The sequence below is a fragment of the Scardinius erythrophthalmus genome (genome assembly GCF_964197995.2).
Source record: "Scardinius erythrophthalmus genome assembly, chromosome: 9".
In the NCBI taxonomy this organism is placed as follows: domain Eukaryota; kingdom Metazoa; phylum Chordata; class Actinopteri; order Cypriniformes; family Leuciscidae; genus Scardinius; species Scardinius erythrophthalmus.
This window is the reverse complement of record NC_138229.1, coordinates 641,178-657,462: the sequence shown is the minus strand read 5'-3', so window position 1 is coordinate 657,462 and position 16,285 is coordinate 641,178. Positions and strand designations below refer to the sequence as shown.

Genomic DNA, 16,285 nt, shown 5'->3' with positions numbered 1-16,285 from the left:
AGAAATATATCTGTAGAAAGCTTGAAATGTCTGCATTTAAACGAAACAATTAAAATGGAAAACGAATATTCTCAAATTATGTAATCTGTTTGAAACGTGCATAGACTCGTCCACGACTGCAGAGATGAGGAGTCAGCATCGTGACTTAATCTCTGAACACAGAAAACATTACCAATAAATTATTAAAATGTTTAAACATTCTCCTTCTGTTTTTCACCACACACTCATAATCGTTAGGTTTGCCGGTGCGCTGTGGCGAGATTAGTGCGTGTGTTTGAGCGCTGATTAGGCTATGTCTATATTATATAGAAGGCTCGTTATTATGATTTATGGCTTATTAACATAAACGTGCGATTAGTCGACTAATTGCTTAAATTAATGTCTGCTAGTCGACCACAAAAATCTTTAGTCCAGGGCTAGCATGTAGTTAGAATCGATCTGTCACTCCTCTATCGACCAGTATCCGTGTTTTCCATCTAGCTTGCTGAACACTTTAGTTCTTCCACAGTTGGAATTTTGTCTATATTGCATGAGATGGAGCCTGTGGATTCTGAAGTTCACATTTAACTTTAGTTGTCCTTCAAAGAAACTCCACCAGGTGTCAGGCCCTCTCTCGTCTGCATCACTGAGCCGTTTTAATCCTTCATCTCCACATCTCTACATATTTTCCTAGATTGTTTTCCTGTATCCGTTATTTCTTCATCTTCCAAGTACAGATTAATGTGTTGTTTAAATAAAGACATTGCTTCTCTCAGATCAGGCTCAGACCAGTTCATCATTGGTAGATGTGCTGCCATTTTAGCTCATTTATTTTGTGCTCTTATCTTATCTTGAGTGTTTTACGTAATGTCGTATCACAACAAAGGTCAGTTTTGTTTCTCCAACAACACAAGAAACACCAGAAAACATGTCCAACGAAGGTAATTATTCATTTCATTTTATTTTATTTATTTATATAGCACATTTAATGCAACAGCTGTTTGCTCAAAGTGCTTCACAATCACTAAAGACACTAGAATAAGTGCAGAGAGGAAAATAAAAAAATTAAACGCAAAAAACATAGACAAAGTAATGATCAAACACCCAACATGAAGATGCACAGGAAGTTTTTAAAAGATGTGCTTTTTAACATACTGTGTGTGTGTGTGTGTGTGTGTGTGTGTGTGTGTGTGTGTGTGTGTGTGTGTGTGTGTGAGGGACGGGTAGGTTTAGGGGTCAGGTTAGAGTGAGTGTGTGTGTGTGTGTGTGTGTGTGTGTGTGTGTGTGTGTGTGTGTGTGTGTGTGTGTGTGTGTGTGTGTGTGTGTGTGTGTGTGAGAGAGAGAGAGAGAGAGATATTCTGCGCGCAGTGGGATGGTTGGAACTCAACTGGCCTAATTCTTCTGTTAGAAAGAACTGCAGCTACTCCAGTTAACTTGTCCATCTTCAATGTTTAGCCTATTAGGTCATACAATTGCAGGTTTTGTGTGGATATACGTATAAAAGTGGTTTCTGTGAGATAACAAAATAAGGATGATAAATATAAATGATAATATGACATGACAGAATATACACAGATAAGTTAAAGTTATATTAAGTAACAGCAAACCAGAGCTTATAGGCGGATCTTTTGTGACGTCATTGTTTATGTTTGCCGCGTTGCATCACGGGAATCGTGTGGCAGGAAACACCGCTAGATACCTGTAATTTGACTGTTTTGCACGTTTGGAGGAGGATTTAGAGAAGAGGATGGTTCACTCTTGCTGTGTGGTCGATTGTACGGCTCGTTGGGGGCCTGATAAAAAGTTTTTTCGAATTCCCTCCGAAAAGGATCGCGAAAAACGAAAGAAATGGTTGCGTGCAATTAGGCGATTGAACCTGGACGCTCCGAAGCCTGGATTCCTAACGTTCCTGATCGAGTTTGTGAGGCTCATTTTGTTCATGGTAGGCCTAAGTCTTAGTGACTATGTATTTATAGAAGATTGAATAAAATAAAAAATAATAAAACTGAGTCAAATCAACCGAGTCATATGTTTTCGCGTTCTGATTCAGGTGTCCCAAACCGCGATCCACAGCACCCAGACTACCGTATTTTCCGCACTATAAGCAGAGGCGCACCTTCAATGAATGGCCTATTTTATAACTGTTTTCATATAACGTTATAGGGCGCACCGGATTATAAGGAGCATAGAATAGAAGATACTGCAGTCAAACGTTTGACTGGGTTTGCGTTATGCAGTGGTCACCAACCTTTTCAAGCCTATAAGATCACATCCAAGTCCAAATGTAAACCAAGATCTTCCACTTGCAAAAAAATATGAAAAAAACAAGTGTCTGAGCTGTAAAACCTTGTACTCGACGCGTCCGCATGAGCGCGAAGGTAATAAAAAAACTAATATCCGTCTGCTCGGGCAGATTCGGCTTAACAGCGCGCGCGCCTCCGCATCCGCAGATGCACGACTTTGAGCCGAATCTGCCCGAGCAGACGGATATTAGTACATCTCATCATCACCCAGTTTGCGCGTCTAAATCAGTTGTATGGTCTGGTGTTCAGTCTAAAACAAAACAGTTGCGTCAAGTATAAATGCCTCGTCTGTTTGGGGAGTTGCACGCACAGTCAGCGGAGATCTCATATGGGCTTTGAATAACTTCGATTTTGTCACCAATACAAATTTTGAGCTTCTCTCCAAACCTCCTCCGGTCTTCAGATGTTAAAGTGCTTATATATTGTGGATTTTGCCCGCTAACTCTCTTGAAAGTGCTCGTCGCGTCTTTACAGCCCGCAATACTGTTTGATTTGTTGCCACACAACCACTCGCGCATGCGTACAAAGATGTCAACAAAGATCCTCCTATTGCAATGCTCTAAATGCAGCTACATTAACCAGATCGGGCTGCCGCTACTGCTAACAAGAGGTGTCAGATTACAAAAGTGTGTGCGCTGCTCTAGCACTTCCGCGCGCTCTTTATCACATTACTAATATGTCGATAAGGCATCGGATAAATATTTTAATCAACATATGATAAGCAACTCCCTTTCCCAAATGAATAAACATCGTTGACAAAATACAACAGGATGACTCGTACACGCGCGAGCACTGTGCTCGATTGTAGACTATGTATATTGACAATAATTTGAGGTAAAATAAACTGAATCACGTTCTGACACTCTATGAAAAACATCTACAATGACATTGAATATTTTTACTTACATAGTTATGAACACACACAGCAATACCACACAAGGAAAAAGACTTTTAGAAAGAAAATAAACAATGCCAGGAAACTCCGTATAACTTTGGTACTGGATGCTGCCGAATTAAACTTTCTGCGCATGCATCAGGCAAGTCTGAACAAGTTCGACCCGCACATGCGTGAGGCGGGAAATTTTTTTACAGCCGCCCCCTACTCAACTGGCAAATTTACACAGGAAATTTGTAAGTCCACAAAATCTCCCAGCTTAACTACTGGTGCTACGAACTAATCTTTAGACATTTCAGGTAACACAATAAGTTTAGCAACAGGGCGGACATATGTATTGCCCTTGATGTCAACTTTGACGGCTCTTATTGCACCATCGTCGCTTGGTAGGACTCGGGTTACCCTACCGACAGGCCATTGTGCTCTGAGAAGTTGAAAGTCCACAATTAATACAACCTGATCGACTGCTAGATTTGGTGTGATGTTCTGCCACTTCTGTCGAAGCTGAAGACTGGGTAGGTAGTCTCTGAGGAACTGGGTCCAGAAGTGATCGGCGATCACTTGGCTGTGTCTGTAGCGGTGCCGTCCAAGTAGATTGCTGGGTCCATACACAGCCTGAGGTAGGGAAGCGTCCCACCGCCCCATAAGCAGCAAATTGGGGGTGATAGGGTCAGGATCTGCTATATCGGATGATACGTACCCCAGGGGTTTTAAAATTTACAATGCCTTCCACTTCGATTAATACTGTGGTAAGGACTTCATCTGAGACGATGTGATCTTTCAGAACAACTTGGAGGGCAGCCTTGACTGATTTAATTTCCCTCTCCCACAATCCTCCGAAGTGAGGTGCGTGAGGTGGGTTGAATTGGAAGGAAATTGTTTGTTTGGTTAGTTGCTCTTGGAGCGATGGTTCCATTTCAGCATTCAGAGAGCTCACGCTCCCCCCCCCCTTGAAGTTGGTGCCTCTGTCGCAGATTATCTCAAAGGGCTTTCCTCTCCTTGCTATGAAGCGTCTGAGGGCTTGTAAAAATGAATCTGTATCCGTGCTGCATAACAAGTCGAGATGTATGCATCTTGTAGTGAGACATTTAAATATTGGTCCGCCATTTTAGGTACGATGGGCTTGCCACGCCATTTCCTACACTCATGCGTCTCTGGTACTTTATTACCACCTGGCAGCCTCTGAGAACCCAATAGGTTTGTCTTAGCACTGCGAAGACTCTTTCTGGACCTGCATGCATCAGGCGGTTATCAAAGTCTTGGATTAGCAGTTTTGTTATGGGGTGTTCTGGTGCCAACACAATAGGGTGAAGTGCATCCTCTGGCAGTGTTGCAGCTTTGCATAATCTACCACCCACTCTAATCAGATTAAGGTGAGGATCAAAAGTTGGAGCAAGGGAGTGTAGTCGACTGTTTGAATGCAGAGATTTAAGGGCATGTACTTCCTTAGGAAAACTTTCAGTTTGTGCACGTCTGAGTACAGCAGTTTCAGTCTCTATGCGTTCTGTGGCAGACATAGGGGGTGCTGCCGCCCCATGCAGAGACTGATATGTGGTCATGATGAGGTCGTCCCATGATTTGCAGTTATCTACGTCAGGTAAAGAGGCATCACTGATTGTGACATTACCACAGAATGTGGATTTACGGAGTTCTTCTGAATCTTCTACTGGCACTCTCCTTAATCTGATTGGATTGGCCAGTGGTCTGGAGATTGGTGCAGAAATTCTGGACCTTGCTTCCATCTGCAGTTGTGGGACAGATCTATAAGGATTTTACCCCAAGTTATATCGTCGGCAGGGTTGTTATTCGAGTCCACGTATTTCCAGTTCTCGTATCCAACGAGGTCTTGAATCTCTGCGATTCGCGTACCAAAAAACACTTTATAGTTGCATGACTCAGACTGTATCCAGTGTAATACGGTTGTTGAATCTGTCCACATGATTGTCTGTCTGAGGTTGAGTGTAAGTTCTGTGTTTAGTGTTTTGGCTAGCTGAGCTCCAGACAATGCTGCACAGAGTTCAAGGCGTGGAATGGAGAGTTGCTTCTTGGGTGCCACCCGTGACCTCGCCATGATGAATGAAATTTGGATGTCATCACCTGTTTCCACCCGTAAATAGGCTACAGAGCCATATGTCTTCTCCGAGGCATCACAGAAGACATGCATATCGATAATGGAGGAGGTGTTGTTGCATGCTGGTGTGTAACACCTAGGCAGTGTTATTCTCTGTAAGTTTGGAAGCTCATCTTCCCAAGCGTGCCATTCTAAGAAGAGGTCAACTGGCAGAGGTTCATCCCAACCTCCAACCCTATTCCATAGTGATTGCACCATGATTTTGGCCCTTGTGGTGAACGGGATGATGTAACCTAGTGGGTCATACTAGCTTGCCAGGATGCGATAGACATCTCTCATTGAGGTTTCCCCACTTGTTGACACAGGCCTGTGTTTATAACCTAAAGTGTCCTGGGAACAGTGCCACACTAGGCCGAGGGTTGATTCTTGTGGATCAGTTTTGTTTGCAGAAAGCCACCGCTCGCAGCCTACCGATTTGGCTTCGGCGGGTAGATGTGCAATCACATTGGGAACATTGCTAGCCCACTGCCTTATGTCAAAACCACCAGCTGCTAATAATGCTCTCATTTTGTCAATGAGTTTCTTAGCCTGATGCTGAGACTGAAGAGATTGTAAGCAATTGTCCACATAGAAAGACTGCTGGACAGACTTAACCACATCTTCATTGCCCTCACTGTTGTCTCGGACATGTCTCTGGAGGGCATAAGTAGCGCAGCATGGACTATTGGTGGTCCCAAATGGTAACACTCGCCATTCATAGATGTCTGGGTTGCGATCTCTTTCCATGTCTCTCCTGAGAAAGCAGAGCAATGGCTGGTCTTCAGGTAACAGTCTGATCCAGTGGCGTAGCCACGAGGGGGCCTGGGTGGGCCTAGGCCCCCTCATTTACATGTCCACCCTCAGATTTCTGATTGCTTAAAATAATAAAAATAAGAAATTGTTGATGTGTTAGTCTAATTGATAGATTGACCAATCAAAATACTGCGCGGTAAAATGCGACTGTTTTCAAACTTGATTTGACGTGTTGTGCGTAACCTACGCTGTCATCTTCGCGTGAGAGTTTATGCGGTGAATGGCAGCGTTGTGCAAAGTACAATATTACGCACGAAAAGATGAGCGAGAAGGAGAAAATAAGCCATCTACATCTGAGTTTGTTTCAGCTTACTACAAGACGACAGCGAGTGAAGCGGCTAGGAGACAGAAACGCACATATTTCATCACAGGAATAGCGGTGAGACTTCGACTCAGATCGGCACAATGCGCAATGACTTGTTTGCAATTGATGAACCGCCTTCACAACCAGAGATGACCACATTTCCTGTATAGCCTATATCTGTTGTATATGAAGAGTTTGGTTTCAAAACGCGATAAATCCATTATGATTAATTTGAGTAATAATGTGTTTTCTTTACCAAGAGAGTGGAAAGATGAAAACCACTATTTTTGTTTCAAACTTTCACATAGCATATTTAGGTTATAATAACATAAAAAAAATTTAAAACCAGATTTTGATTTTCAAATATTTATTATAAAAAAGGATTAGTTTCCCCCCAAAATGCAAAAGGCTAAATTCATGACACTTTTTTTTCCAAAATGCAATTAATCCATTGAATCAATATAAAAGTTATTTTTCATATTTTAACTGTTGAAAATACACAACAAAGTAAGTTGATCCACATATGACAGCCTCTGAACTTGGCCAATACTAATCTTATATAACTTACAGGCACTGGACTAAAAATAGCCGACATTAAATCACCATCGCTAAGAAATACCTCCTGAACTTTTTTGACGGCGATCAGCTGTAAAATGGCTTGGTCCTGCTCGGTTTTCGTTGACTTTGAGTAAAACAATTGAAAGTTTTTCAAAAGATCCCCTGGGGTCAAAGTGTCAGCATGACAGAAGTTTGATGCTGTCGTGTGTCATGTATATATATATATATATATATATATATTAGTTGCCCCCTCATTTTAAGATGGGCCCCCCCAAAAATAAAATTCTGGCTACGCCCCTGGTCTGATCTGGTGAAACATGGCTCGTATGTCTCCACTTATCGCAACGGCATACTCTCTGAACCTGAGCAGGACTCCCAGCAGTGGTGGACCAAGAGTGGGACCAGGGAGTAGATTGTCATTTAGGCTCATTTGATTGTAGGTGAAAGAGCAATTGAATACTACCCGGGCTTTGTCATTGTGGAGCACAATGAGGTGAGGAACGTACCATGAATCACCAGATTTGTCAGCTTCTGGGTTGGTTGTTCGAACTGCATAACCTGCCTCCTCAAGCTTGTGTATCTCTTTGTCATACACGTTTGCCAGGTCAGGATTATTAACAAGCCGACGTTCTGTAGTTCTGCCATGACAGCGTTTGGTGGTGCTTGGAGTTTAGCTGCGTCCCGCTTATGAAGTAATGGGGTAGCATAGCGGGTTACACTATCAACTGTCACATGCACCGTTTTCTCCTCCAACATTGCCAGTGCAGCTTTATCTTGTCTGGAGCGGACTACTTCTTTCTCATTCCTTAGTGGCAGTAGGTCAAGCTGCCACAACCGCTCAACATGTTGACGTAACTCTTGCGTAGGAGGAAGGAATGTGGTATGGAGGCATGAGCTTACATTTGAGGGTTGCTGGAGAAAGGTTGTTGGCCCTTGAACTGTCCAGCCAAGAAGAGTGTGTACCGCTACAGGGCTACCAAGCGGCCCCATACAGATTGGGCAGTTTGGTGTGATCAGCTGTGGATAATCTGATCCTATGAGTAGCAAAGGCTGCACTTTAGTAAAACCTTTCAAAGGAATGTCCCTTAAGTGACCATATCTTCTTTTCAGTGAATGCACGGGACAAGACTGTTCAGCCAGGTTGAGCTCTTCAGCTGTAAATGCCCTTTGGATTTGATGTTTCACATTTGGGTGTGATATCACAGATACCTCAAAGGAGACTGCTGTAACGACAATGAGAAGAAACCAACCACAGACTAATTTTCTTCCAGAAAATTAATTCAAACTCTTTACTTCCTGCCGAACAAAAGAGAAGATTTGTTCAGAACGTCTCATGATCCTCATAATTCTGGCTATTTAAAAGAGCCTCCCCCCAACACTAACGAAATAAGGAATGGACAATGCTAGATGTGTTGCCGAAATACTGACTGATTGAGAGAATCCCACAATTAAGAGGTCCCATGATACAAACAGATTTCAGCAGGAAACACTCATGACCTCGGGGCTGTCTCAAGCCCATACACTTTGCACACCAAGAGACATACACCTATCAAAGACCCTTCTAATGACCAAACTAACGGAAAAGCTTGTCAATATGAGGGGTTTTTTAAAAGACAGATTGGTTCAGAAATGGCACAACAACATTCCTGACCCCTCCCCCGTTGAGACCTCTGAATGAACAAACAGAGTTCTTTCTCTCTAAACCAGAAAACTGAGATTCTTCCTACAGTATACGTAAAACTCATTCAAGAACAATTTTCAACGGACTTAAAAACATCATACATCATTCTATGTGTTTCTACAATACATGTGCATTTAATATGCTTTAATCCCATATAATTCATGTAATTGTTAGATGTGTGAATGAAAGTGTGTACTGTTTCATATCAATGCTATCTTACGAACACAACTAGCAAGATGGCTGGAATTAAATATGTGTAAAATGTTTCGCATTCTTATAATACTAATGATGGCTAAACTGTAGCCTCTGTTCTCTCTGCTAGTAAGGAGATCCCAGATGACGCATGATTTATGACTTTGCAAACAAAGCCAGTGTCTAATTGGTCCGATCTCTTCAGGAGGGGGGGGCAAACTTTGAGTTTAAAAATCTTAAACAGAAACAAAGCTCTCTCTCTCTCTCTGTGCTCTCGCTCTCTGGGTTCACCCTCAAGAAACGCTCTGCTATCACTTTCAAGAGAGATGGGCAGAAAAAGATGAAGATCTGAACCAGACCAGTAACCATGTAACTGAGGAGCAGACCAACCCAAATTAAGATCAGATGGGTTAGATTCATTTACAGTCATCTAGCTCCTTTCCGTATCTCATTTTCTTTCTTTCTTTGTGTTATTGTTCTTTTCCGATTGAAAGTCTCGGTTTTAAAGTAACAACATGGAACTTTTCAACCTTCATAATATATTTCCAAGACCCTTGTGATAGTACATCGACTTACAATAGGTTGAATGAGACGTCTGCCAGAGCCTGACGGGGTCTGTATCGCTTTTACTGGCACTATGTAACTTCGGGGTGCGGGTAGTAACCAGAGCTCAAAAAGAACTACAAAATTTGACTGCTTTACGGCATACGTCACTTTGCCCACCACTTCCTCAAATGTGGCCAACCAGCGCGTTTGTTTTCGTACGTCTGTTTTCGTCATGGCTGAAGCAGCAGCGAAACGTAAGAAGTCCAAGGTTTTGTCGGAGTAGAGTCGGAAGAGGAAAAGGGAGAGTGATAAACTGAAAGGCAGGACGAAGATCAATATTGGTCGAACGTTTGCTCGCTGGCGTTAGCTTATGGAGGAGGAGAGTTACCAGACCGATGCTGACTTGGCCGTCATGCTGTTGAACTAGTAAGTAACTGTAAATTGCTTGCATACTATCTTTAGCTTTTCTAATCTGTTGTCTGCCTGGCTACGTTACGGAAACTATCTGGTCCTCCATTTATTTATCTTCATGAATCAGCTAGTAGATGAGCGAATTATCAATCTGGTAGCTAGTAAACACTAACATGGTAGTTTTAGATGGTTAGGATGCTATCGCTATCATTCTCGTTCAGATTTGAGCATTGCAATCGACATGCAAATCGCAAATGTTTGAGTTAAAATGTTTAGTCTACTAAACATGTATAAATTATGAAAGGGGGAAGATTAATAATATTGTCATTGCCCATATGAAAAAAACCTGCATGCTTCATATACAGTAACCGTAAATCATTTTACGACAGCGGTAATGGACAATTCCGCTTCCAACCTGTAGGGCGACCGCAGAGGAAAAGTTCCATGTTGTTGCTTTAAGTTAAGTTTTGCTGCAAAGCTTCGTTCCACGATTCACGGCTGCAACGCACGCTTTCAACTGCAAAGACTTTCTAACCATCCGCCATCCACGCCACAGACATCCATCCAGGCACGAGGAGACCACAGCCAACGAATGGGGAACCCAAGGGAACCCCCAAAAGCAAAGACGCAAGTACCTCCAGACTAAAACTGAACTGGTGCATTGATATAAATTGCCTAAAACGACAGAAGGGTTGAATTAATGCTTGATGGTTCGGTCAGGTTATGTCTTCTAACTAAGTGCATAGAATCTTGAGTTTTCATCATCTCACTCTTAACTCATTTTTTTCAAACTCTTTCTTTCCCACTCTCTTTCTTCAGCAACCTGTATGAATGTGTGTGTGTGTATGCGTGCGCGTGTGTGTGTGTTAGACATTAGTTGTTAGAACAATCAATAGAGTCTTGTTTGTGGTAGTTATGTGTTAGTATATAATCAATAAAGTATTGTTTGTATTTGAAAAGAGATTGCTTGTGTATGTGCTTATCAAATTTATTGTCTTGAACTTCGATTTAAGTTACCTATGCTGTTACCCTTAATTTACTTCGTAATTTATTGTTAGCTGGGGATTATTCTTTCTTGGCCAGGAAGATATTATATTTCCTAGAGTTAATAATTGTTTATGCTTTCTGTTCATTGGATGAACCGATAAAATTATCATACTATTGATTCTGCTACAGTAAATTCTGAAAATAATTAAATTATTAATTATTGATCATAATTCGTTATGAATAATAATTAATTAGATTTATACGGGCGTATAAACGCTACACTGCATTTCATCTTAGCTGAACAAGGTCTTGTCTTATTATGACCGCCGCTAGCGTAGCTAGCGAAAGCGGTCATATAGGGATTGTCAAAGTTTTTTTTTTTTTTTTTTCGTCACCTTACTGAATTTTTCGTCAACGATACCAGGGACACCGAAGCACCGGGGAACATGAAATTTGGTGGGCATGTAGCCCCACTACACTTCTACGGAAAAATTTCGTTTGGCCCCAGGGGGCCACTCCCCCCCCGCGCTGGCCCCCCCCAAACCCAAAAAAATGCAGTTTTTCCTAAATAACTACCTGAACCGTGGCACCGAGGATGAAGAAATTTTTATGGTATGTTGGTCTACTAGACTTTTACGGAAAAATTTCGTTTGGTCCCCGGGGGCCACTTCCCTCCCCTGCGCTGGGGCCCCCGTAAATTTTTCGTCAACGATACCAGGGACACCGAAACACCAGGGAACATGAAATTTGGTGGGCAAGTAGCCCCACTAGACTTCTATGGAAAAATTTCGTTTGGTCCCCGGGGGCCACTCCCCCCCCCCCGCACTGGGCCCCCCCAAACCCCAAAAAATTCAGTTTTTCCTAAATAACTACCTGAACCGTGGCACCGAGGATGAAGAAATTTTTATGGTATGTTGCTCTTAAGGGCCCACATCAACCTAGCCCATAATCACTCATTTGTGATTTGCACCCCTCCCATAAAAAATTAAAATGCAATATTATTCTGCTTTAATCGCCCCTATCTTCAGTTGAGATGTTCAGAACTGCACCATATTTCATGTGTATGATTAACTTGACATCCTCTGGGGGTATCCTCTGCTAAGTTTTGTAGAATTTCATCCATGGGGGGGTATAAAATAAATTCATTTATGTGCACATTTAGTGACTGTACACTCATCGGCCTGTAGATGGTGCTCTTGAGCGAAGGGTTGCTGGTTTAGGATGATACTGTCACACACACACATGCAGGAATACAAACAAACGCAAGCATGCACACACACTGACATCCACACGCACCGACACACACCCATACACACACATACAAATCCACATGCACAGACACACACACACAAACACACACGCGCACACATGTACGCACACATACATACACGCACAGACACACACACACACACACACACACACAGACACACACATACACACACACACACACACACACACACACACACACACACACACACAGACAGACATGCACATACTACTACTTTTTTTAGGTATATACATAAACACGCAATACAGCCAAATTACTCGACGTCATTTATTTTTGTGGAAAGCCAGTGCAGGCCTGAGCGGCGGTCATATTTTGTACCGCGATGCGGTACATCTAGTTGTTCTGAGAGTCAGTTTCTTCTGATCCTTTGATGTTTGACTGCTGCTGGCAGAATAATTGTTCTTTCCGAACCATCATCTAACACAGCATGTGTGTCCATGAACCTTTTACATGCATGCGAGAGGCGGGGAATTTTGTACAGTGTGTGTTTGTGTGTGTGTGTGTGTGTGTGTGTGTGTGTGTGTGTGTGTGTGTGTGTGTGTGTGTGTGTGTGCGTGTGTGTGTGTGATGGTTAGGTTTAGGGGTCAGGTTAGAGTGTGTGTGTGTGTGTGTGTGTGTGTGTGTGTGTGTGTGTGTGTGTGTGTGTGTGTGTGTGTGTGTGCATGTGTGAGTGTGATGGTTAGGTTTACGGGTCAGGTTAGAGTGTGTGTGTGTGTGTGTGTGTGTGTGTGTGTGTGTGTGTGTGTGTGTGTGTGTCTGCATGTGTGTGAGTGATGGGTAGTTTAGGGGTCGGGTTAGTGTGTGTGTGTGTGTGTGTGTGTGTGTGTGTGTGTGTGTGTGTGTGTGTGTGTCTGCATGTGTGTGAGTGATGGGTAGTTTAGGGGTCGGGTTAGTGTGTGTGTGTGTGTGTGTGTGTGTGTGTGTGTGTGTGTGTGTGTGTGTGTGTGTGTGTGTGTGTGTGTAAGATACATACAAACACATAATAATCACAATAAATAATGAGGATTATTTTTTTCCTCAGGAGCAAACAGTGTTCCTAATGTTCATCTGAGGAAAAGGTCCAACAGTGTCTCCAATGAGAGGAAACCTGCAGGAGCGGACGGTGAACCCTCTCCAGCGCTGAACGAACTGCGTCTGGTTCTGCTGGGAAGAACTGGTGCAGGGAAAAGCGCGACAGGAAACACCATCCTGGGAAGGAAGTGCTTTGATGACGGATTGAGCATGAGCTCGGTCACTAAAGAGTGCAAGAGAGAGAGAGCAACGGTGGACGAGCGAGAGCTGGTTCTTGTCGACACACCTGGGTTTTTTGACACAGAATTGACAGATGACGAATTCAAACAAGAAGTAATCCGTTGCCTGGCGTTGTGTTCTCCGGGTCCTCATGCGTTTCTGCTGGTGGTGCCGATAGAGCGGTTCACAGAGGAGCAGCAGCGCACCGTAGAAATGATTCTGGAGATGTTTCATGAGGACGTCACTCATCACACCATCCTCATATTCTCCCACGCGGATAAACTCGGAGGAGAATCCATTGAAGGGTTTATTTCAAGACAAAATCAGAAAGTGCAGGAGCTCGTGGAGAGATTTGGGAGGCGTTTCGTGGCTTTTGACAACACAAACTCTTCAAACCCGGATCAGGTGAGTCGACTCCTGCAGAGGATTGACAAGCTACTCGCTCGAAATCACAACCGTCACTTCACCAGTCACATCTCAGAGGATACCGAGAGAATATTAGAAGAGAAAAGACAAGCTGATATGGCCGAAAGAAAGCGGAAAATCACAAAAGACGTCAGAAAACTGGCTAATGTTCGCAGGGCTGCGTTCCACGCGTCCATAAATGAAGAGCGGCAAGACACAGAGAGAAAAAGGAAACGCATACGAAGCAGGATTGATCAGATAGAGGATGATATGAGGAAAGAAGAGCAGAATGTGCGACCGATTCCAGCCAGACTGAAGCGGTACAGAGCATCTCTGAAGAGAGAGAAGGAGAAACTGAGCAGACTGCTGGATAGAGAGATGGAGGAAGAGAAGGAGAGAACTGAGAGAGAGGAGAAAGAAAAGAAAGATCTGGAAATCTGGAGGAAAGAGGAAGAGAAGAGGAGACTGAGTGAAGAAGGGCAGAACGGTAAACGTTCTGATGATGATCACAAGAAGATGATACTGGGGTTTCTGGCTGGACTTATACTCGCACTTTTACTATTGATTTTCTTACTTCTACAGCCAAAAGCAGAAGATAGTGTGCAGAACTCTTGGTTTCACTAAACCCCCGGTCACACGGCGCGATGATCCCGGGAAATTGCCAGAACGCCTTCTGTGTGAACGCAAACATGACCCGGGATTGATGCAGGTGTTGTGCCGAATTTAATCCTAATCCTAACCCCTCCCCACAACTAATCCTAAACCTACACTCTAAAAAATGCTGGGTTGTTTTAACCCAATGTTGGGTCAAATATGGACTAACCCAATGTTGGGTTAAAAATGCCATTTAAAAATGGACAAACGCAGCTGTTGGGTTACATTTTTAATGCAACCAATGCAATTTGTCCATTTATTAATTGCATTTTTGTCCATTTTTAAATTGCATTTTTTAACCCAACATTGGGTTAGTCCATATTTGACTCAACATTGGGTTAAAAAACCCCAGCAATTTTTAGAGTGTACCCCTAATCCTAACCCCTCCCCCACAACTAATCCTAAACCCACCCCTAATCCTAACCCCTCCCCCACAACTAATCCTAAACCCACCCCTAATGCCTAACCCTCCCCCACAACTAATCCTAAACCCACCCCTAATGCCTAACCCTCCCCCACAACTAATACTAAACCCTCCCCTAATCCTAACCCCTCCCCTAATCCTAACCCCTCTCCACAACTAATCCTAACCCCTCCCCCACAACTAATCCTTAACCCATCCCTAATCCTAACCCCTCTCCACAACTAATCCTAACCCCTCCCCCACAACTAATCCTAAACCCACCCCTAATCCTAACCCCTCCCCCACAACTAATCCTAAACCCACCCCTAATCCTAACCCCCCCCCACAACTAATCCTAAACCCACCCCTAATCATAACCCCTCCCCCACAACTAATCCTAAACCCACCCCTAATGCCTAACCCTCCCCCACAACTAATCCTAAACCCACCCCTAATGCCTAACCCTCCCCCACAACTAATCCTAAACCCACCATTACAAGTCACATCGATGTCATGTGTCTTTACAGGATTTTTACAGGTTGTGTGTGAACACACTCTCTGATTCCGGAAAATCACTGGCAGTGTGAATGAACCAAAATCAAACGAACCCGGGTCAAATCCCCCCGTGTATTTTCCGGAATCTCTGTGTGAAACGGAAATGTTGAAACTGCAGCATTCAGTGATTCATTAATGATTAAAGCTACACTGTGTAGGATTTTCCCCCATCTAGTGGTGAAATAGTTTATGACTACCAACTGTATATATCTCTCTAGCCCCTCCCATTCCGGGGGTGTTTTAACTCCTACAGTGGCCGTATTATTCCAAATCTGCCGGCAGTCGTGAGTAATCTCCCCCTCGCGTTCGTCACGGTGACTCTGAGTGTAAAAACACGAAGGCGAAGCTTGAATTTCCAGGTTTTTCCCTCTTTGGCTAATGTATTTTCAAGATGGAGGCGCAATATGGCTGCCGCCATTCGAGCGACTCGCTCGTGTGTATTCTAAATGGCAGATTCTACGCTTACGAGAATACTTGATTAGTTGGTAGAAGTAATTACACATTAATGAGCACATATCATTTTGAAAGAACAAAGTGTTTTTTGCAAAGAATCAACTTAAAAAATTACACAGTGTAGCTTTAACGACCAGGATGAGTTCAGAAATCAGCTTTATTATAGACCTCATCGACAGCACTGGGTGCGAAGAACCAAACCAACCAGATCTGAGATGAGGCACTACTTTACATAAACATTTTTACGAGTTAAAAAACTTCAATGACTGGATGACATGAGTCTATCTATCTATCTATCTATCTATCTATCTATCTATCTATCTATCTATCTATCTATCTATCTATCTATCTATCTATCTATCTATCTATCTATCTATCTATCTATCTATCCACCCTACCATCCATGCATAAATAGATTTATACATGATGATGAACTGTTTAAATCTTGTATCTTATGTGTAACTGTAGACAGTGGACTGGAAAGCTTTTTTAAAATCTTTGTTGTTTTTTTTCTAGTT

General features: G+C 43.0%; 1 protein-coding gene across 1 annotated transcript; it reads left to right on the top strand.

Annotated features, from left to right (window-relative positions):
• Positions 1 to 846: 846 nt before the first annotated feature.
• Positions 847 to 14,326, top strand: LOC308696678 (GTPase IMAP family member 4-like; the record flags this gene model as incomplete). The annotated part of the gene is made up of 2 exons (XM_081375574.1): positions 847 to 865; positions 13,089 to 14,326. The coding sequence occupies 2 exons, from the start codon at positions 847 to 849 to the stop codon at positions 14,324 to 14,326; spliced, it is 1,257 nt and encodes a 418-aa protein (XP_081231700.1).
• Between the last annotated feature and the right edge of the window lie 1,959 nt (positions 14,327 to 16,285).